Raw genomic sequence first — 24,090 nt, forward strand, 5'->3', positions numbered from 1 at the left:
GGTTGCATAACAACAACCCAGCATTGGGTCATTTTTAACCCAGCGTTGGGTCATTTTTAACCCAGCATTGGGTCATTTTTTACCCATCATTAGGTCATTTTTAACCCAGCGTTGGATAATTTTTAACCCAGCATTGGGGCAATTTTAACCCAGCATTGGGTCATTTTTAACCCATCATTAGGTCATTTTTAACCCAGCGTTGAATAATTTTTAACCCAGAGTTTGGTCATTTTTAACCCATCATTAGGTCATTTTTAACCCAGCATTGGGTCATTTTTAACCCAGCGTTGGGTCATTTTTAACCCATCATTAGGTAATTTTTAACCCAGCGTTGGATCATTTTTAACCCAGCGTTGGATCATTTTTAACCCAGCGTTGGATCATTTTTAAACCATCGTTGGATCATTTTTAACCCAGCGTTGGATCATTTTGAACCAAACGTTGGGCCATTTTTAACCCTTCATTGAAAATTTTTTATCCCAGTGTTGGGTCATTTTTAACCCAGCGTTGGATAATTTTTAACCCATCATTAGGTCATTTTTAACCCAGCGTTGGATCATTTTTAACCCAGCATTGGGTCATTTTTAACCCAGTGTTGGGTCATTTTTAACCCATCATTAGGTAATTTTTAACCCAACATTGTATCATTTTTAACTCATCATTGGGTAAATTTTAACCCATTGTTGGATCATTTTTAACCCAGCGTTGGATAATTTTTAACCCAGCGTTGGATAATTTTTAACCCAGCGTTGGATCATTTTGAACCCAACGTTGGGCCATTTTTAACCCTGCATTGGATAATTTTTATCCCAGTGTTGGGTCATTTTTAACCCAGCGTTGGATAATTTTTAACCCATCATTAGGTCATTTTTAACCCAGCGTTGGATCATTTTTAACCCAGCATTGGGTCATTTTTAACCCAGCATTGGGTTAGCATTGCATACCATTTGCATAAAGTTAAAGATTTTTTAGCATTGTAGTATTGCTGGACACACCCCATCCACTCACTGTCGCTTGTGTTGCCGGAAATTGCCGGCTCTCCATTAAATGGGATTGTGTCGCATTGTCACTTGTTATGTGAACGGGGCATTAGTCACTTTGGATAAAAACGTCTGCATTAATGTAAATATGTCTCATGAAAAATAAAAATATGTTTACAAACTGTAAGAATATAGATGCATAAACTTAGTGTGGCTGGCGTAGTTCATTTTTTCTAAGGTGTTAAAAACAAGTAAACATAAAGGGTATTTCTTCAATTTCACATCATTATTGTCAGGGGTGAAACACCTTAGATGAGGAGAGTTCAATTTTGTGATTTTCTTTCCTATGAGATCTAAAATGTCCCAGGGTTCCCACTAGCATGAATATTCAAAATATTTGATTTCGAGGTTGCATATCATGAAAATATATACATTGTTATTTCATGTGTTCCTGTAGCTTAGCGGTAGAACATTGCTCAAAATGTTGTGGGTTCAATCTCAGTGAACAAACATTATGATGAAATGTATGCCTTGTAATGCACTATAAGTAGCTTTGGATAAAAATGTCTGCTAAAGGAGTAAATGAATACCCCCCCTTTTTGGTATTTTTTATAAAAAAAATTAATAACAGAAATGGATGCTTTAAGTGTAAGTAAATTTAGGTGTGTTAGTCAATCTCTATATAATTTATAAATAGTTTTAAAAGTAATTTTAAATGACTAGAGGAGAGGAAATTGGTTAAAATGTGGGAACCCTGTGGCGCACACACATTGTTCAAAAATACAGTGCATGTATTTCGCATGGCTTTGTTGAATGCATATCAGTTGTTTTTACTAGGTAAGGACTATTCTAAAAGAGCTGCCTAAGCAAAAACAACTAATGACTATATAAATCAACCGTATAGATCAGCCAAATCTACCAGACATTTATACTCATTTGCCCCAAATTGTGCAAAACAGTAACAGTAGACGAAAACACAGGCAAGGTTGAAAGCTCTAGTGTTGGTAGATGGGTGACACCGTGATTACAGAGGCTTTTGTCCTTCTGGGCATCTCACCATCAACCACTGACATGTTCCAGAAACTTCCGCTGTAATGTTTTTCTGCTGCAGTTTATCTGCTCTTTGTGTTGTTTTTATAACAGGCTGTTTCCATCTCTGTCTGTCTCTTTTATGCTTCCCTATTATCACCCCTCCCCCGATTTCCATTATTCCCGTAGTATCCGGTATTCTCTCTCTCCATTGATTTTTCCCTCTGCTGTCTTTCCGTGCCATTTTTCTCTCTTCCACACTCTCTCAGACCTCTCTTGCTGTCCCCCGTGACCGACAGCTTGTTTGTGGGGGGAGGTAAACCAAAAACGCAGATAGACAGGTTGGAGAGGTGAAAGGAAAAATGTACTGTAAAATGGCACAGTGGGTTTAAGTTGCTCCCTGTCAAATACCGCTGCGCCCTCTTGTCCTTCTCCTTGGTAGGCTATGTAACAACGTCCTTTCCGCTGCCAGCCAAATTTCACACCAATGCACACACTATGTGACCTAAAACCAGCTTTACAGCTGCTGTAGTCACACAGACTTTTTTGGCCTAAAGTTTGCATACTGAGTAAAAAATATTTAGTTTAACACATTTGTTAAAAAACACATGCACCAGGTGATTATTAACCACTTACCTGTCACTCCACCCTTTTGAGTGGGGGGTGAAAAGTTGATGTGTAGCTTCAAATTAATATAACTTTGGCATTTTTTGGTCTAAAAGACTAATCTTGGTCTTGTTTTAAAGAAGACAATGTAAGGTTTTTCACTGATGTTTCTGGATGTGAATATATTTAACAGAAAAATTGTTATAGCAGTTTAAATTTATTATAATAATTAAAAATAATGCAATAACATATTAATTTGATAAATAAAATTATAAAAATGAAAATGTTTCACAAAAGTAATAATGTAAACATGAGGCCATATGTCTCAAGCAGTTGTGATCCAAATTTTAAGATAAAATCACAAAAAATGAGGTTTGTGTAACACTTTTAGTGGTTTTACCAACAACGGCCACTAGATGTCAACGGTTTGCTGCATTCTCTTGTCACAAATTGATGAAATACTGTCACTGCATTATTATAACTGCTAAAACGTTTTGAAATATGAAAACTACATTCTTGGAGCTTTCCAATGATATATAGTTTGTCAACATTTTTGAAGATTTATAATATGATATTAGAATTATGAATATATAAAATTAATATGCATTCCTATGGGGGGTGGGGTCATGTATCTAAAAACTGTCACTACATTATTTCTATCATCAGATGACCTTGAAATATAAAAACTACATTCTGAGAGCTTTCCAGTGATATATAGTTTATCAAGATTTTTTAGGTTTACAGTAGGGGTTTAGTGCTAGACATATGTAAAAACAAATTGGGCCTACATGTTGGCCTGTGACCTTTTAGAAATTGACACTCACTACGTCATTTCTTTCCCAAAATTTTGATGAAATATGAAAACTACACTCTAAGAGCTTTCCAAAGATATATAGTTTGACAAGATTGTTTAGGTTTAGAACAGGGTATTAGTGCTATACATATGTAAAAACAAATTGGGTCCACCTGTGGCCCGTGACATTTTAGAAACTGACTCTGACTACGTCATAATTTTCCAAAAATTGTGATGAAATATGAAAACTACACTCTTAGAGCTTTCCAAAGATACATAGTTTGTCAAGATTTTTAGGTTTAGGATAGGGTATTAGTGTTATAAATATGTAAAAACAATGTGGGCCCGCTTGAGGGCCCGTGACCTTTTAGAAAATGACTCACACTATGTCAATATTTTCCCAAAATGATGATGACAAATGAAAACTACACTCTTAGAGCTTTCCATTGATATACAGTTTGTCATGATTGGATAAAAATTAGTATGCAAAACACTGAAGTAATTGTAGGCATCCTACCGGTGGGAGAATGCCATTTAGCAGTACATAAATGTTTTGAGGCGCACTCTCTTTAAAATTGAATCAATTACTCTCCCTACATAATTTATTTTATAAAACACTGCTGAAATATGTATTCTAGAGGCTTAGACTTTTCCAAAAATATATAGTTTGTCATGATTTAATAAACATTTACATCCAAAATATTGAAGTAAAACTAGGTGTTCCTCTACAGGAACAGTTAAGTGGTTAAAGTTACTTATAAGATGAGAACAGATGGCTTTCACTAAACACTGTATAAAATATCCTGGTTGCACTTTGTACATTTTAATGAACTTAAAGGGACATTCCACTTTTGTGTAATGATATTTGCGTAGTGATATTACGCAGTGCCCGATAATAGTCCCCTGCTATTGAAAGTAACCAATGGTACTATTTTCGGGCAGTGCGTAATATCACTACGCCTGCTGCAGCCATGTTACAGCAACAAAGTCCTTGATTATTACGCCAGAATGAGAGTATAGTTCATAGTCATATCTGCCTAGAAAATCACAACTTAAAATTTTCTGTCGATCTACACAATGTAACTACAGAAGAGTCAAGTTTTAAATAGGAAGGTTAGGGTTAGGTTCTTCGGTTATTTTTTTGCGCGATGCTAATGGTCTAATCAGATTCAATGGATTATGCTAAGCTATGCTAACAGTGCTAGCGCCAGACCCGGAAATCAGCTGAATGGATTCCAAAACGGTAAGAATCAAATGTTTAACTCTGGGGGAGCTGGAAAATGAGCATATTTAAAAACAAAAGTGGAATGTCCCTTAAAACTAGCAATCATTTAAACTTTCTTGACTAGTTAGGAGTTGGTATAAATCAAAACAATAAAGTTATTACAAGTTGTTTAATAAACTTACAGTGTAGCTGCAACCATCTCACAATACAATATGCAATTTACTGTAATTGTTAAAGGGGACATTTCACAAGACTTTTTTTAAATGTCAAATAAATCTTTGGGATCCCCAGAGTACGTCTGTGAAGTCCTAGCTCAAAATACCAGATAATTTATTATAGCATGTTAAAATTCCCACTTTGTAGGTCAGCTGATATCTGCACTAAATGGCAGTGCCGTGGTTGGATAATGCAGATTACTGGGCGGTATTATCTGCTTCTGACATCACAAGGGGATGCTTGCAGAGAATGGTTACTCGATTGTTCTTTTTCACATTTTCCAGGTTGATAGAAGCACTGGGGACCCAATTATAGCACTTAACTCTTTCACCGCCAGCATTTAAAAAAAAAGTTGCCAGCCAGCGTTTTTCATGATTTTCACAAAAGTTTAATGTCTTCCAGAAAATGTTCTTCTTCAAATATATAAACATACAATATACCAAATGAAAGAACAGACCCTCTGCCTTCAAAAAAAAAAAAAAAAAAAAACGTTTCATCCTACCTTCAGTAGTTATTTTGTAATCTGCTTTTGAATATGGGTAGGTTTCTGCAAAAACACCACATTTTTAGCAAAAAGCAGAGATAATTCAATTTTTGTGACGGACTTTTCATAGAGATCCCATTCAAAGCGAACTTTAAAACAGACACGGACATGCAGAAGCTTGCCATAGGGCAATACTTCCGGGTTTAAAAAGTTATCAACTTAGTGGATAATAGCGGTATTGCGGAAAGACGGAAAAACTCGTCATTGGCAGATTTTCCAAAAAGTCAGATTTTCCATGATATTTCCCCTTTAACTTTTCTGGGACATAACTAACCTGAGTAAGCTATGGGAACATAGGGGACATAGAAAGTCGATGCAGAGAAAGTAACGCAGCCTGTGAGGTCGGCTCACATTTCATGTGTGCTTGCTGCGTCTTGGTGCAAATTTTCTTCAAAACAGCAAACGGATGGCGGCCAACGTAGCACGTTTGTTTGCGCCTGCATGAAATGAGATAACTTTCCGTGCCAACAGGTGGCAGTAGTCGGTATTCATTACTCAGAATGAATAATTGCAGCTAGTGGCTGCAGTGATACAAAACACAAACAAAGCAGCACTTACTTACCAGTTTCACCCAAATCTCGCTCACCACAGATGGATTCGTGAGCCATATCTTTTTAAAATATTCACGTATTGTAACAAGAGATGCTAAAAATTGGATTAGCATTCTGTGGGTTTCCTCTTGACTTCCTTATTTTCTTTCTTAGTCACTTCTGTTTTTCTTTGGTGCACTGGTTGGCTGTGCCAGAATGATCCAACTCCCAGACGAGCACCTAGCTTAAAAAATCCTCAGAGAAAGAGCTGGTTTAAGATCTGTTAAAATGACATTTTTTTGCAGGAAACAGAAAAGTTTAGTAACTTTTTGTATAGATTGTGTGTTCTTGGCTTCACGTGATGATAATTGAGTTGTTCACAGTGACATTTTGAGTATTGAGTGTGAGCAGCAAATGAGAAAATTGCTGACACACGATGAGAATGTTGAGCTTTAAAAGTAGTTTTATTACAACTAAATCTCATTTCTGTGTAGGAGAAATAATTGAGACATTAAAGAGATGTCATTTTGATTTCCATCTCGGTTGGGTTTTAATGGTTTTCCTTAAGGCAGTGAAAAATCAAGTGAGAAGTTTGCAGTTAATCTCCAGTTTGCTCGTCTGATATTTAGTGTGGGTTAATATAAGATTTAATCTTAACTGCTCAAGGGAAGGATTGGTGGAAACACGCTGCAGAGGAATACAGGGCCAGTGGCTTTACTTTAGGATGGGAGACAGAAATACGCAGAACAGAATCAGTCAAGCTTTAAAGTGTTGAAGGATCTAGTGCATTTCCTCAGACAGACCACAGCCTGCAAAGTAACACGCTGGCACAGTGATGCCATCTGATTAAATGCCGAATAATGATCTCAAAGCACATGTTTGAGTGTATGTGTGTGCGTGTGTAGGTAATGAGGTCACCATTAGTCTGGTTTGATTGAGCCGTCTTAAATCCTCTCTGTTTGAAGCGTCAGCGTCACGGCCCAGACATTTAACTATTATACGGGTCCCTGGAATGCTTGATTCTGATGGATCAATCATAATCACAATGTCCATTTCGAGCCAAACAAACATATAAATAAATGCTATTAACTGGTTTATCTGCCTCACATGCGCAACAGTCGCATGTAAGTCTGTGCGATTTTTTGTGTTGTTTGTTGTAACTATATCCAAGAAAGACACAAAGGGCACTTTTCTCACCATCATCTTCAGCTTGAAACTGCAGCACACTTTGAGCAGAGATACTTTAGTTATTCGTTTACATTTTACAGTTTCTTTCCAGAATTTGAGATTACATTTTAATCTGTTCATTATAAAACGGCTTCTGGTCATTAGCAGCGTTTTCATGCTAAGCTTGCAGGCTTCCCTAGAGAGAGTCTTTGCTTTCAGTTGGCTAACTGTATTTGCATTTTCTGTTTCCGAACGGATCAGATCCACTGCGAATGTCATTTCATTGCAAGTGTGCTTGGCATCGAGCATTGTTGTGATCATGGCTAATTTAACTCCTGCGCCCTCGCTTCATTTTTTTCCCTGCTGTATGTGTTTTACGCAGGCGCCCACACACGTGCATGACCTTTCTTGACCATCGTCTAGTTTTATCAATTTAATTAATATCAACAATTAATCGAAGATCGATTACTCCCTAATCGAGTCTGAACCTAATCCTACAATCTGTTTTGCCACTTCAGATTTGTTTTGCCACTTCAGATAAACGTATTCTAGTATTTGAAATAAACAGCTAAGAGTATAATTCTGTCAAGAATGCGGTTAAAATGCATTAAACCCCCTATAGAATCTTTCTGTCAAAACCTGACAGAATATTCTGGCTTATCACCCTCCACCTGCCACCCACTATTAAAAAATGTCACCCGAACGCGATAATGTCACTTTAGCAGGTTAGACGTTTCCCGTGTTCATGCAGTGTTTCCTGCTGCAGCATCAATTTCCATTATAGTTTTGCTTTTGGTCCCACAGCCATGTTGTTCACTGGCAGACCGTGCTGACTGAAGCCAGTTGAATGCAGGTGTAAAGGAGAAGCAGAGCTCCTCATTATGACTGGTATTATTATCATCCTGACAGCTAGGCACGAATAGCGTAATTATTCCTCTTCTCATTTCCACAGGATAATTGAAGCATTATTGGGCGATAAGGGAATGAAATAGATCCTGCATCGCTTCCTTCTGCATGGCTCAATTCATTGAGGTGCTGGTGTATGGGCCAAAAATACACTTTTTCTTACAAATAACCTTAAAGTGTATTTCGGTCTTTACTGTGTGCTTGTGTGTGAAACCATTGATAGTGTTTGGATGGAGTGACTTTTAATCTTTTGTCACAGGAGAAACTTGTTATTTGTCAGCAAAAACTTTATATTTTGTAGTTATCTACTCTACACAGACTTATTAGAATAGTATACTTCCGCCTAGATTTTTGCATATGCTGAAATATGTGGCATAAACTGGTACATATCACTGCATCTTTCGGTTGGAGCGTCCACAAAAGGCTTTGGAGGCGCTTGTTTTTTCTCAGTTTTGATGCTGCTTCATTCTGGGTTACAAAGCAGACAATACTAAATATTACTTGAGTATTTTCTTCATTTCATGCTTGTGTTGCGGATGCACATCTAATGTGGTTACTGTCAGGATTGATCATATTCGCCCGAGGTATGTCAAGAACTTGTTGTTTACAGGAAGCATGGCGACTTACAAATGGGACAGTAATGAATGATCAAAATACATCTGTATATTTCAGTCATCTGTGTCTTATTAAAATTAAACCCTAAGGGCAGCGTAAGCCACTTGCGCACGCCGCAAGTTTGCATGCATATGCCTATAAAGAAGTACAAAGCGGCACAAAACTACAAAGTTGTAATTTCTGTGTGTCTGCTTTGTAACTTAAATATCGGAGAAAAATTGTCTCTACTGGACATTGCATTGAAAGATTCAGTGATATGTACCTGGAGCAACGTATTTTAGATTTTGCAGAAAGCTAGGAATATTAACTTAAGTCTTGCTCCGCCAATGACGAGTTTTTCCAGAAAGCCGTATTTCTGCTATTATCCACCAGGTGGCACTCTTACCTAACTTATAAAACCTGGAAGTATCCCCTCCATGTAACTAAACTCTGTGTATGTTTTGATGATCTATTGGTTTGTTTATATATTAAAAGAAGAATATTTTCTGGAAGGCTTTAAACTTTTGTGAAAATCATAAAAATGCTGGCGCTGCCTGGCAACTGTTTTTTAAACGCTGGCGGGAAAGAGTTTTTGAGCTTTGGTTGCGTACTACAATTAGGGCTGTTCCGAATACCATTTTTTGAGCTTCGAAGCTCTAGTAGAAATCAAATCGAATATTCGAAGCTTCGGAAGGAGGGGCTGAACATATTTTTCTCTTTGATAAAGGCAGGAATCTCTGTGTGTGTGTGTGTGTGTGTCTGTCTACAGATTTATTATGTGACGGATGTGTTGCTGCGGACCCAAGGGAGTGTAGTGCCTTTTTTTTGTGCAATATGGACATGTGGCACGTTTAGAATTAATAAACTTTAAAAATACTACAGAACAGCACAAGCCGGAAGCGGCGAGAACAGCATTAGTGAAACAAAACACAAGAGCAATACTTTTAATAAGGTAGCCTAACATTTTTCTAACAAACAAACATTCCCGTATCAGAAATTAGCAGCACAGTAATTACTGACTACGTCAAGGGTAGGCTATTTAAATAAAACAACGAAAATAAATGAACGAAGTTCAACAAACTGTAATAAAATGGTAGCATACTTTCAAAATCAAGTTTATTTATAAAATTTACACCATCCAATATGTTTTTTCATCAGTAGAACAATAAAGAAGATATTTTGCCGAAACCCCAGTGCTCCGTCATGCAAGTCAACCGATCCGCACACTTTAAGAGCTAAAGCATATATATCCAATACAACAGTAATCTCCCATAACTCCGTGTGACATGTTGACGTCTTGTGAAGCAAATCAATCAGTTTTTGCAAGAAACTGAACGTTATTTACAACACTATTAGCGTGAATGCCAAAGAAGGAAGCACGCTTTACGTTCGAGGCGATCTTCTACTGGTGGCGTTTGGTGGCGTTTGATGTTGGTCTCTCTGCACCACCTATAGAGTGGGAGCGTGAAGCGCACTTCCTGCATGGCAAAAGCTTTGCATTAACGCTGTAAAATATTTATATATATATTCGAATCTCAAAACTTAAAATCGAATGTCAACCCACGGAACGAATATTCTGATCCAGCCCTAACTACAATCTCCAAATAAAAGTTCAAGAAGGTACAAAAATTGTCCCTGGGGCTGTACCTGTTCAAAAAGTATACTTTTGTACGCATAACATGCATATTGGTACCTCGCAGGTGCACATTGGTACCTCAAAGGTACAAATCTGTAACAAAATGGTACATATTATGACCATTTTAAAAGGTATCACCACAGTGACAACTTTTGTACCTTTACTCGGAGTAAAAGTAACTTTTTTACAGAAGGGTAATGATTTTTACAGGTGAGATATGCACATACATTATTTTATTTATTAATTAAACATTAACTATTTATATATATATGAAACACTTGCTTTGCGTCTGTGGAAAGTGGTCGCTTAAATATGGCCAGGGTTTCTTTCATAAGAATTGCATTGAGGGTCTGCATCAGCTGGCGCCTGTCTTGTCCGTTTCCATGGTACTTTTTGTGAGTTTGGTGCGTTCCCCTTGCCCATCAATTAATGGGTATCTGTGGTATGCCTTTATTACCTTGCATGATTTTTTTTTTTTTTTTTTTATCCGTAACGGATATGATTTCAGTTGAAACGAAGTACAATACTTAAAAAAAAAAACATACTTAAGTAAAAGTAAAATGACAGATTTTAAAAACTACTTGAAAAGTAGAAGTACACAAAAAATGACTCCATTACAGTTACACGAGTAAATGCAATTTGTTACTTTCCACCTCTGATGTATTGCTAAGAACCATTGAGGAACTTATTTTTTAAAGTGATACTGTAAAAATTGGTGTTATATTGAACAGAAAAGGTGATTTATAGCTGTTAAGTCTATTTGGCGATGTTGTTTGTGTTTGAGTTGTAGTGCTATAGGGAATATTTGACACAGTGCCTGAGACTGTCAGGCATTTCTCCTGAGGTTTCACTGACAGCTGCATCAGAAAAGAGGAAACACAAGACACAGCTTGAGCACAAAGGAGTGGAGATGCACAAAAGTTGCATTTATTTTTTGTGTGTGTAGCTTCTTGACAAGTGAGCAACCGTGACTGGAGCAAACAGAGGCTGGCGGTTTGATCTCAGGTTGATTCTTTTCATGACAGATTGTGTCTGTGTGCATCGAGGAAGAACACATATATGCATTTATTTTCTATTTTATTTTCTTATTGGCAATATTGAAAAAAATATAAATCTGTTCAAGTTTGTGTTACAGCACATTATCAATCACAGTGATGTGGGAGAAAGGCTTTAAATTCAACTTAAAGGAAAAAGATACTTTTTGCATACTCCTATCTCTGAATGTAAAAGAAGAGATGAAAGTTATAGAACAGGGACAGTTTGAAAGGTTCTTATCTTGTTTCTGACCGGTCTCAGACTTTTTCCCCTGCATTTTCTCGCAGCTTGAAGGTGTTTCCTATTTTCCGTCAGTCACATAAACTTTTCCCCATGCTGCTGTGCAGACCTGATGCCGTACCTTAGATGTCGACCTTAATCAGGAGCCACCTGCTTACATTACCTGTGTTCAAAGGACTGAGAGCTGGGCTGTGTATGTGCATTTGGCTTTAGTAATCAGTATGGATGCAGGATCGAAAGATGCAGGGAATCTAGGCCAGTGCTCCTGTGAATGACAGTGTGATGAAACAAGTACATTACCATGTTTTCTACCACCAAATGAGTGCTAATGGTTGCTCTTATACAGGATGATGTCATGGCAGGATTATATGAGTTGAGTTGGTGGAGAGTGACTTACTAAAATAATATATATTTTTAAATAGTAGATAGGCTTGGTTGGTCTGCTTTAGTACTGCACTGTTGCTATGCTGAAAAGATACAGATTTTTTCCACCCAAATGTTCCACCCACTTTGTTCAACCTTATTTAAACAGATGAATGTTGATCTAGTTTTTGTCAAGCATTAACACGTTTTAGTACCCCTAACCCTCTGGGGTCGAAAAATGTGGGGGCACAGTTTGACGGATTTATTTCTCATCAAAGCGGAATCAACTTTAAATATTTACATTTTTAATAATCACACTTACGTGTAAGACAACATTGGAAACTTAAAATCAAAATAAACAAAATCTAGACTTTGTAAAAAGGCACAATATACTGAAAAAGTAAAAGTTGGATCAACTTAATAAATTACTTTAAAGGCGGAGTGCACGATTTCTGAAAAACATTTCGGAAAAGGGAGTTGGGACGATTACCAAAACACACTTGTAGCCAATCAGCAGTAAGGTGCGTGTCTACTAAACGAGACATCGTTGCCTGGGTTGCGTATTTGATTTGTCTATCAAAAGAAGGTCCAGATTCTATTGGGGTAGGGGCCAGTAATGCGCGGGTTGATCCAAAATGAGCGGGTGCCTGCGGTCACCCGTGGTTACCCGCGGTCACCCGTGGTTACCCGCGGTTACGAGTCATGCAAAAATTTTTTAATGATATTCGGGTCGCGGTCGGTCGGGTCATTTGAAATAAAGATGCCAATTAACTATTTTAAACAATTACTACTTTTAAAAATGTGGGCCATGGAGTGAGTCGGGTACTGTCACGGTTAATCCGTGTCATGTCTTGTCTCTGTTCCGATTGTTATCACCTGGACATTCATTGATTAATTACCTGCCTCATCACACCTGTTTGTCATTTAGTCTGTGTGTATATATACCTCTGTCTTCTGTTTGCTCACTGCTGGATCATTGTCTTCGATACCCTGTCTGTTTCCTGTTTTCATGTTCCTGAGTTTCTGTATTCACCTTGTCAGCCCTCGTGTTTTTATTATTAAATGTTATTTATTTGGAACCTTGCGTTTGCGTCCTGTCTCTCCTACCCGAGTCGTGACAGAATGATCCAGCCAAACTGGACGCAGCAGGTTCACGGAGGGCGGCTCCCCCAGGAGTTTCGTCGAGGGGGAGTAGTGACATCGGGGTTCATTCCCCATCAGCCCCGATGTCTCTTGGGGACCACCGTGAGCGATCGCTCGCTCCTGCGGGCCTGCGGGAGGAGGATCGGCCCAGGCGGTCCCCCAACGGTTGAGTCGTCGTCGACGGTCCCTCGGAGGACCACCATCCTGCTCGCAGGGGGATCCGGAACGGACCACGCCCGATCATTTCCCCGGGGTGGCTACCGAGGGTCTCCATTTCCGCGAGGCGATGGGAGATGATTTCCGGGGGCATCTGATCGTCGACGATTCCCAGGAGGGGGGTAATTCGTCTGCCTCGGTTCTCGGAGCGATCGCTCCGGTTCTCCTGGCGCAGTCCGGCCAACCGTCCTGTTGGTCTCATCCCGGCGGCTGCCGGCTTCGCCAGGGTCCCCAAGCCCTCCACCCCTCCCTTGGACTCTCGCTACCAGACTTTGTTTTTGTTGTGTTTTATGTGAGTGTCTGGTAGCCACTCGTAGAGGGGAGGGTAATGTCACGGTTAATCCGTGTCATGTCTTGTCTCTGTTCCGATTGTTATCACCTGGACATTCATTGATTAATTACCTGCCTCATCACACCTGTTTGTCATTTAGTCTGTGTGTATATATACCTCTGTCTTCTGTTTGCTCACTGCTGGATCATTGTCTTCGATACCCTGTCTGTTTCCTGTTTTCATGTTCCTGAGTTTCTGTATTCACCTTGTCAGCCCTCGTGTTTTTATTATTAAATGTTATTTATTTGGAACCTTGCGTTTGCGTCCTGTCTCTCCTACCCGAGTCGTGACAGAATGATCCAGCCAAACTGGACGCAGCAGGTTCACGGAGGGCGGCTCCCCCAGGAGTTTCGTCGAGGGGGAGTAGTGACATCGGGGTTCATTCCCCATCAGCCCCGATGTCTCTTGGGGACCACCGTGAGCGATCGCTCGCTCCTGCGGGCCTGCGGGAGGAGGATCGGCCCAGGCGGTCCCCCAACGGTTGAGTCGTCGTCGACGGTCCCTCGGAGGACCACCATCCTGCTCGCAGGGGGATCCGGAACGGACCACGCCCGATCATTTCCCCGGGGTGGCTACCGAGGGTCTCCATTTCCGCGAGGCGATGGGAGATGATTTCCGGGGGCATCTGATCGTCGACGATTCCCAGGAGGGGGGTAATTCGTCTGCCTCGGTTCTCGGAGCGATCGCTCCGGTTCTCCTGGCGCAGTCCGGCCAACCGTCCTGTTGGTCTCATCCCGGCGGCTGCCGGCTTCGCCAGGGTCCCCAAGCCCTCCACCCCTCCCTTGGACTCTCGCTACCAGACTTTGTTTTTGTTGTGTTTTATGTGAGTGTCTGGTAGCCACTCGTAGAGGGGAGGGTAATGTCACGGTTAATCCGTGTCATGTCTTGTCTCTGTTCCGATTGTTATCACCTGGACATTCATTGATTAATTACCTGCCTCATCACACCTGTTTGTCATTTAGTCTGTGTGTATATATACCTCTGTCTTCTGTTTGCTCACTGCTGGATCATTGTCTTCGATACCCTGTCTGTTTCCTGTTTTCATGTTCCTGAGTTTCTGTATTCACCTTGTCAGCCCTCGTGTTTTTATTATTAAATGTTATTTATTTGGAACCTTGCGTTTGCGTCCTGTCTCTCCTACCCGAGTCGTGACAGAATGATCCAGCCAAACTGGACGCAGCAGGTTCACGGAGGGCGGCTCCCCCAGGAGTTTCGTCGAGGGGGAGTAGTGACATCGGGGTTCATTCCCCATCAGCCCCGATGTCTCTTGGGGACCACCGTGAGCGATCGCTCGCTCCTGCGGGCCTGCGGGAGGAGGATCGGCCCAGGCGGTCCCCCAACGGTTGAGTCGTCGTCGACGGTCCCTCGGAGGACCACCATCCTGCTCGCAGGGGGATCCGGAACGGACCACGCCCGATCATTTCCCCGGGGTGGCTACCGAGGGTCTCCATTTCCGCGAGGCGATGGGAGATGATTTCCGGGGGCATCTGATCGTCGACGATTCCCAGGAGGGGGGTAATTCGTCTGCCTCGGTTCTCGGAGCGATCGCTCCGGTTCTCCTGGCGCAGTCCGGCCAACCGTCCTGTTGGTCTCATCCCGGCGGCTGCCGGCTTCGCCAGGGTCCCCAAGCCCTCCACCCCTCCCTTGGACTCTCGCTACCAGACTTTGTTTTTGTTGTGTTTTATGTGAGTGTCTGGTAGCCACTCGTAGAGGGGAGGGTAATGTCACGGTTAATCCGTGTCATGTCTTGTCTCTGTTCCGATTGTTATCACCTGGACATTCATTGATTAATTACCTGCCTCATCACACCTGTTTGTCATTTAGTCTGTGTGTATATATACCTCTGTCTTCTGTTTGCTCACTGCTGGATCATTGTCTTCGATACCCTGTCTGTTTCCTGTTTTCATGTTCCTGAGTTTCTGTATTCACCTTGTCAGCCCTCGTGTTTTTATTATTAAATGTTATTTATTTGGAACCTTGCGTTTGCGTCCTGTCTCTCCTACCCGAGTCGTGACAGGTACAATATTTATTTTTAATTTTTTTTGCGGTCCGAGTTGCGGGCGGGTTAGTTGAAAACATCGGTCGGGTGCAGGTTGTTAATACATTGCCCCGCGCATCACTGGTAGGGGTGTGTTTGTTTAGGTGATTTCAAATGTCAACATTGGCTTTCAGAGATCATGCACCCTGCCTTTAAGAATCAACACTTAAAATTTGAACTTTTTTCCAACTTAAATTTGTTCACTTTTTAAGTAAAATTTTTTATTTGTCTGTATTTATAGAGTAAAGTTAGATCAAAATGTTTAAATTAGTGCTGGGAAAAGATTAATCGTGATTATTCGCATTCAAAATAAAAGTGCATCTTTGCCTAATATACGACGTGTCTGTGCTGTGTGTTATTATTATGTATATTTAAACACACACACATACATACATACATTTCAGAACATTTTTATTTATAAATCCATTTTCATAGTTAACATATAATATAGAATATATAAAAATATAAATAAATATATACACATGTAAATGTTTCTTAAATACATACATGAATGTATGTGTATTATATACACATAATAATTACACACAACGCACACTCATATATTATGCAAAAAAAATCACTTTTATTTTGTATGAGATTAATCACAATTAGTCTTTTCCCAGCATAGTTGAAATATTTTAGGAGTTACCAACTGAAGTTATTATTTTTTTTTTACATTTTTCAAGTTTATTAAATGTAATTTTTTTGGTGTTACCAATTAAAGTAGTTTTTTTAGTAGAGCAGCTTTCACTTTTTACAGTGTAGGACCCCTTTAAGATTTACTGTTGTTTTTTTATTATATTACAGTATGAGCTTGTTGGTGATGAATTTCTTTGTATTGTGAGATAATAAATTCTTACTTGCAGCAACAATGACTTAGACCCCTGTATGAATCCCACATCAAAACTCATTTTGAAGTCATAAGCCTTTAATGCAAAGCATGCCTCATATACTCATCTCAATATTTTATAGTCTCAATTTAAACATTTTAACATGGTTCATGTGCAACATTCAGAGACTTTCAAAATAGAAAATCTTTCCTGCTTTTAATAATAAATGGGCCTGCCAGCCCGATTTTGTTAAAAAGGTTAAGGCCATTAAACTTTGATTCTGCAAGGTGTTTACCTTTTTCTTTTGTCATTTATTTGAACTGTCACTCTCTGTTTCGTAATGACTGTTTTATTCTTCGAAATGTTTAACCCTTGTTATTCCTCCTTTCTTTTCACAGCAAACATGACTAGCGCTACGTCCCCAATCTTGCTGAAATGGGACCCCAAGAGCCTTGAGATTCGCACACTGACTGTGGAGAGGCTGCTGGAGCCCTTGGTCACACAGGTAATATCTTGGAAATATTACTCCGCTGTTGAATAGAAAGCAATAAGACTTTTATTAAGACGCTTGTATTGTGAGCACTGTGATGAAATCGTGTTCTTTAGATGCTGTCAATTTTTTTCTTTTTTTCGCCTTCGGTGAATTATGTATTGCTGGTTTGTGTTAACTCGAGTGGTCGGTATAAAATCTTATTTCTAGAGAACAGGTTAGAGGTTTGTACATGATGCATTTTGATGATTGCAAATGCAAGGTTGAGTACTTATTTTAGATAGTATTTGCTCAAAATTCACATAAATGAATATGTATTATTATTATTATTTGGTATAGATTTGAAACCAGTGTAAGGAACTGTTTTTTAATCGTCTATTGGACACATTTTATTTTTTTTGCAAATAATCTTAAAATATTTATTAATAATAAGTCTGGCCTATTTATTGGTCTATCACTAATAAACTCAATATTTGTATCTCAATCTCTCGATGAATAATTGCATATCGACCATTCATAATCTAAATGTCATTGATGTCACAAAGACCTTTGCAAACTTGGCAATGTTTGCCACCCAACAAGTGCCAGTTTTCCATCAGGAAAAAAAATTACGATTGATGAAATCAAGTTGTTTTATATTGGCTGAATGCTGGACAGAGATGTGGGAAACTGATCCAAGACCTTGTCCGGGGAGAACAAGAAGAATCTGCTGATCGTTACATTATTTAACTCTTCAAGGCTCACATCTCTTACACTCAGTACGATCTTGGTTTTCCTCGTTCGCTTTTGTCTTGGGAATATGTGTATTATTTTTAAAGCTGAAAGCAATTTTAATATCTAAAAAAGCTGAAAAACATTTCATAACTTTGTTATGTTGTGCAAAGGAGCCACTTGGACTTGCAGCTAAAGGCTAAACATTTTCAACACTCCTACTCATATTTTATTATTATTTTTTTAATAATATTATATTCGAAACATTTAAGTCATTAATTTTATAAAAAAAACAAACAGATTTGGATGGAAACTATGTAGTGGCAAAAGAAAAAAACATAAAATAATTGTAACCTGTTTTAGGGTCAGAATTACAGCTCTTCCTATTTTGGCTATTTGTCGAACAACTTCATGAGGTTCATCTTCGGATGCGTTTTTAACAGTTCTAAAAAGAAATTAACATTTGTGCGTTTGTCGGGTGCTTTCCCGCCACCCTCTGCTAGCTTAACTGTTTAGTTTTGTAAATAAATATACACAATGTGTTTGTCCACACATTGTAATTAGTTTTAAGGTCATGAGGAAGTAAAAGTCATTCAATTTGTCTAAACTTTTGACTTATGTGTAGTATGTACTGTAAACAGCATACTGCATAGTTATTGACTGAAGGGCAACTGCATTTCCCATTATGCAGTATTTCATGTTTAATGTCACTGAGTAATTGTGTCTTCTTAAGGCACGGTTCATAAAACTGTCTTCATGGCTTTCACAAGGAATGAAATGTTAATGGAGATCCTCTGAAACAAAACATGGTTACTATTAAAATAAGACCTGAAGCGTCTTTCGCGTCATGTTTTATAACACAATAATAAAATTCAGTCATCAAGTCTTTTCCAGGGATGTTATTTGATGGTTGCGTGCCTGACCTCTCTCTACGGTTGGTTAATCTCTACCATGGACAGCTCCCTGCAGCTTTATTGTGAGATAAACATGAGAAAAAATGACTTGAAGGCCATATTCACCCAGCCGAGTTTTATCATTGAGAACTGCATTCAAATGCAACTTACCGTTTGGTTGGACTTTTTTAGTTTTACACAGGGATATATATATATCATATATATACTGTATATGTGTTTATCTTTAGTGAGCTTGAGGTTTGTTTGCTTTTATCTTTTATTTTTATTTTTGTATACGTTTTTTTGTGAGAATTATGAACATTTTATGGCATTAAATATTTGAATAACATAAAAACCTTATAAAAAAAAAAAAAAACTTTACCGTGATACATATTGTTATCATGATATAAAATAAATCATATTGTGATAGAAGATTTTGGTCATATCGCCCATCCCTAATCATGCATTAACTCATCAGCTCTGCTTATTTGCTACCCTAAACTAATTTGCACTAATCTTAGTAGTTGGTTATTGTGGAAATCAGCTGTTGCGCCTGTGTTATTTAATTTGACCCTTTTTAGTAAACAACGCAAGAGCTTTTTTGGAATTGGGCTCTCCCGCTAATTTGCCTTGTTTAGTAAATCTGGCCCTATAACATAAGATGTTAAAATTTACTGCACATGAAAGTAACTTTTTTTTAGGATTTTTCATGTTGTAGACTAAAAATCATTATCATAGGATATAAAAGTGCATGAAAGCACTGACTCCAAATGATTCTTTATGACTCAAACTGGCAATTGGCACGGCATTGGAGGAGGGCGCTCTAACAAGGAGGCAAAAGGCCTTGAGCTCTAGCATCTATCTGGTATCTGAGATTGAGGTTTACTGTACTTACTGCAGCTCTCACTCACTAGCTGGCTTCTGTTACACTTAGACCTCAATGCCATTGTCCTAAATGAAGGTGATGTGTCATCCCATGCTCTTTATGCCCATGACAGCCACTTCAAACAGTGAGTTGAGGCAGAAACGTAGTGTGCAGTTCACAAGTGCGATGTTGAACAGCTTTCACCCGAGTGCTGGCAGCGACAGGCTTTCAATCAGTGACCGGCAGCACCTTTGAAATTGTGTAGAACAAGCATATCTGTGTGAAAATGTTTCTTGATTTATGGAAACACCGGTGAACTCAGTCACAAAAATGTTATGCATTCATCTTTTTTGTCATCTCAAAACGTGTAGGCACATTAAGATGTACTGTTAATTGCAAAAGCCAGCTGCCATCCACTAATTCAGATCTCAGTGTTAGTGGAATGTGTTAAGAGCTTAGTTATACAGTACACTCACCTAAAGGATTATTAGGAACACCATACTAATACTGTCTTTGACCCCCTTTCGCCTTCAAAACTGTCTTAATTCTACGTTGCATTTATTCAACAAGGTGCTGAAAGCATTCTTTAGAAATGTTGCTCCATATTGAAAGTATAGCATAGGAGATTGGTGGGATGCACATCCAGGGCATGAAGCTCCCGTTCCACCACATCCCAAAGATGCTCTATTGGGTTGAGATCTGGGGACTGTGTGGGCCATTTTAGTACAGTGAACTCATTGTTATGTTCAAGAAACCAATTTGAAATGATTCGAGCTTTGTGACATGGTGCATTATCCTGCTGGAAGTAGCCATCAGAGGATGGGTACATGGTGGTCATAAAGGGATGGACATAGTCAGAAACAATGCTCAGGTAGGCTGTGGCATTTAAATGATGCCCTAAGGCACTAAGGGGCCTAAAGTGTGCCAAGAAAAGATCCCCCACACCATTAAACCATTGCATTAATGAGAAATTGAACAGGTGTTCCTAATAATCCTTTAGGTGAGTGTAGTTATAGTTATATCTTATATAGTGCTTTTTGCATGCAATTTGGCTTAATAAAAATAAAAATTGTCATTACCTTCTCATACTCATGTTGTTCCAAAATCGTACAGGTTTGGAAGGACATGACGGTTAATAAACGATGACAGAATTGTCACTTTTGAGTGAACTAGCAGTTTAACAATACATTTTCTTTTACTCTTGGGCATGCACACACATGCTTTGATCTGATGAAGACTTTACCTCTAGTAAAGGTGCCATTATTATGCACAGTTCTGATGCCAGCTGTTGTGATCAAAATGCTCTAAAGTGGAATTTTTATAGCCGGATTGCGAAGATAAATTAAACGTACATGGCCAACTATCTGTTTCATCATTTTTTAACCGGTCTCTTTGATCTCAAAGCAGTCCGTCCTTCAATGGGTGTTGACCTGAGGGTTTCAGCAGGTTGGAAGCTAATTCACAGTCAGCAGAGGGAATTCACTAAATGAATTGTGCCCGCTGATATCCTTTATGCATGCACTGTTGTTGTTGTTGTAGGGCCTGATTCACTAAAGTAATTATGCAAACTTAATGACCGAAACGTGCTTTCAGAATTAGTGCTGAATGCAATCTGCACAGCGGGGTTCCTGATCTTACAGGTCAGTTTTGAGTGCTAGATTGAGGAGGATGCGGCAGACTGCTGTCTTACTTTAATGGGACAGTATTGCTCCACCACTGCAATCCAGGCACTATAATCGACTCTGCTTATCTCCATTTACATTTATGCATTTAGCTGATGCTTTTATCTGAAGTGACTTACAATATTCAAAGCAAATAGTTTTTCTTCACCTTTGCAATGCTAATGCAATGCTCTACCAGTCGAAATACGCCTTTTTACACATCCATCATTTTATGAATACCTGCTATCATGATAGATTGATATCATGAGTTATATTTCTGGTATAAGCAAAAGTTAACGTGTGAGTTTTGTGAATAAGGCACAATCTGGAATCCTATTTCAATCTATCGTCTGCTGTATAATGATGCTAATTTACATAGAAATAAGACGTGTTTGCGCTAGTAAAATGGCAAGGTGTGCATTCAAATACAACCCAGTGCTATTTCAATACAATTAGGAATTAGTTAAACCGGAGGTGGTTTTGTGCTAAAAGGCTGCACGCAAAAGTTGCATGAGTGTTAATGGGCGAGAAACGCTGCTGTAATTGGATATCACTCCACTCGCTATGATGATGACAAATGAAAATGTTGTTATAGTCATTCTTATTGCAGTGTGTCGTACAGGAAGCGTGTAATAGCTCAAAACTGGAGGTGCAGATTGTGGAAGAGAGAGAATTTGATTCCAGATAAACAAGCAGAGAAAAACATTTGCTCTCCGGGCGAGAGACTGATTGATATGGCCAATTTACAGCTTTTGTGGAGTTTAGGACTCAACTTTCATCCCCCATCCCTCGTTGTTTTCTCTTTCTCCCTTTCTGTCACTCTTGCATGCTCCGAATAACATTGTGAACCGTCCGTGAAGTTGTTCGCTACAGCTTCTCCATTTTTTGTCACGTACCATGCAAGGAATCATGGGAATCCTAATGGATTTTTAACATGGCATTGATGTTTCATTTGGAACCAGCGCAAAAAGTGGCTCAGCTAAAAATTTTACTTTAGTTCTGTCATAACTTGCTCTCTTGTGATCTCAGGAAGGGCCATTGAAATGAACCAGCCATGCCTTTAAGTTAAGGATTGTCATTCATTTACAATACGATCAGTGGCGGATGGTGACTTCTCTTCCAAGGGACCAAAATTCAAAATATGTTCCTGCTTGCACACGCGGCAAACCGGTTTATGATAAAAGAGACAGTGACATTCACAAAATACAAACAAGACACTCACTTAACACTAAACTTTGATAACGCATAAGATTCAGTCCGGTCGTCTTGTTGGTTGTACCGATTATCTTATCTGATTCTGTGATACGAGTGAATCTTCTTGGAAACACTACGAACGAAAATCCTGTTGTGTGGGGGGACCCGAGAACAAACGTGGCACGCAATGCAGCCCAGTCTCACGAAATTTCGTTATATAGTCACATTTTTTTTTTTATTCTTTTTTCGTGATATTATCTCGAATTTCCGAGTTTTTTCGTGATCGTATAACGAATTCCTGTTTTCGTGTGATTATCACGTATTGGTTACTCAACTGTTTTGTCATATTTTCTTACCATTGTCGCTTTGGTTTAGGGTTTGATTTACATAAAATGACATCCCTATCCAAACCCAACTCTAACCCTAAGGCGACATATAAAAAAATAAATCAGAAAAAATTGTATAAACCAATATATAAAGTAACATTCAAATGCAAGCACCAAATCTAACCCTAAACCGAAGCAACAATGGTTTAAAAATAGGAAAAAGCAGTTGAGTAGCCAATACATGATAATCACACGAAAACAGAAATTCATTATATGATCACGAAAAAAGAATAAAAAAAATGCGTGACTATATCACGAAACTCTGTGAGACTGGGTAGCGAAATGACACCCAACTAGAAAGCAAGTTAAAGGGATAGTTCGGCCAAAAATTATATTAAACCCATGATTTGCTCATCCCCAAGCTGTCCGAGATGCATATGTTTATCGTTTTTCAGACAAACACATTTTCTGATATTTTAGAAAATGTTTTAGATCTTTCAGTTGATTAAATGTAATGTTATGGGGTCCACCCATAGTCCACGACCTTCAAGTCCAAAAAAAAAAATGCGTCCATCCTTCACAAATTAAATCCAAACGGCTCCAGGATGATAAACAAAGGTCTTCTGAGGGTAATCCGTGTGGTGTTGTTGTAGAAATATCCATATTTAAAACTTTATTAACGAAAATAAATACCTTCCGGTAGCACCGCCATCTTAGTCGCGTCCATATTCAGGATGAGAGCTTACGCAGCCTACGGAGGCTACTCTGCTGCTGCTCTGTGCCCCCGCCCTCCAAATTTGTCATACGTCACTAAGAAAAGTGCGTACACTGCGCTAATAGTCTCTCCTGAATACAGAGGAGTCTAAGATGGCGGCGGGTGGGGGTGAGTAAATCATGGGTTTAATATCATTTTTGGCCGAACTATCCCTTTAATAACATATCTGTGAGACGTTCAATAAAAATCAGTCCATATAGCCTTACTCCCATTTCTTCATGTTCGTTGTACGCAATGTTTGTTTACTGTAAAGTCATGTTTCACCATGAAATATTTCGCGAGATTTTGCATTGATACAATTGGGACTTGGGTTATTTGTGAATGGAATCTGTTGATCTGTGGTGTGCTGTCATGATCACATAGCGGCTCTCCACACACTATAGCACTATAGCCCCCTTCTCCAAATCCTACCCTGGAGGTCTGAAGCACGGCATAGTTTAGCTTCAACCTTGATCAAACACACCTGGGCAAGCTGATCAAGGTCTTCATAATCACATAGTGGCATTTCACATACTATAGGAACAAAACTAATTTGTTTAATGGCCATTTTTTATGGTAATGTTGGTGATCTCTTACATTTTTGATAAGATTTTAAAAATCTGTTAGTGTGGCCCTACCAAAATAAAGCCTCGCTTTTATTGTAAAATGCACACATAGAATATTCTTTCATTTGAAAGATCTCAAAGACCTCCACATTAACTTTGTGAGGCATGAAAACTTTGGTGCTTGCCAAACTGAGTGTCAATTTGGTTT

The 24,090-nt window shown here is 39.0% G+C and overlaps 1 protein-coding gene across 1 annotated transcript in view; it reads left to right on the forward strand.

Annotated features, from left to right (window-relative positions):
* Positions 1 to 24,090, forward strand: part of ctnna2 (catenin (cadherin-associated protein), alpha 2) — a 565,129-nt gene that overhangs the window by 16,671 nt on the left and 524,368 nt on the right. Inside the window, exon 2 of the mRNA XM_065265453.2 lies at positions 16,821 to 16,927. Within this exon, the coding sequence (XP_065121525.1) occupies positions 16,826 to 16,927 (102 nt within the window). The 5' untranslated portion in view covers positions 16,821 to 16,825. The remainder of the gene's footprint in view (positions 1 to 16,820; positions 16,928 to 24,090) is intronic.

Source organism: Paramisgurnus dabryanus, chromosome 4, assembly GCF_030506205.2.
Source record: "Paramisgurnus dabryanus chromosome 4, PD_genome_1.1, whole genome shotgun sequence".
NCBI lineage: Eukaryota > Metazoa > Chordata > Actinopteri > Cypriniformes > Cobitidae > Paramisgurnus > Paramisgurnus dabryanus.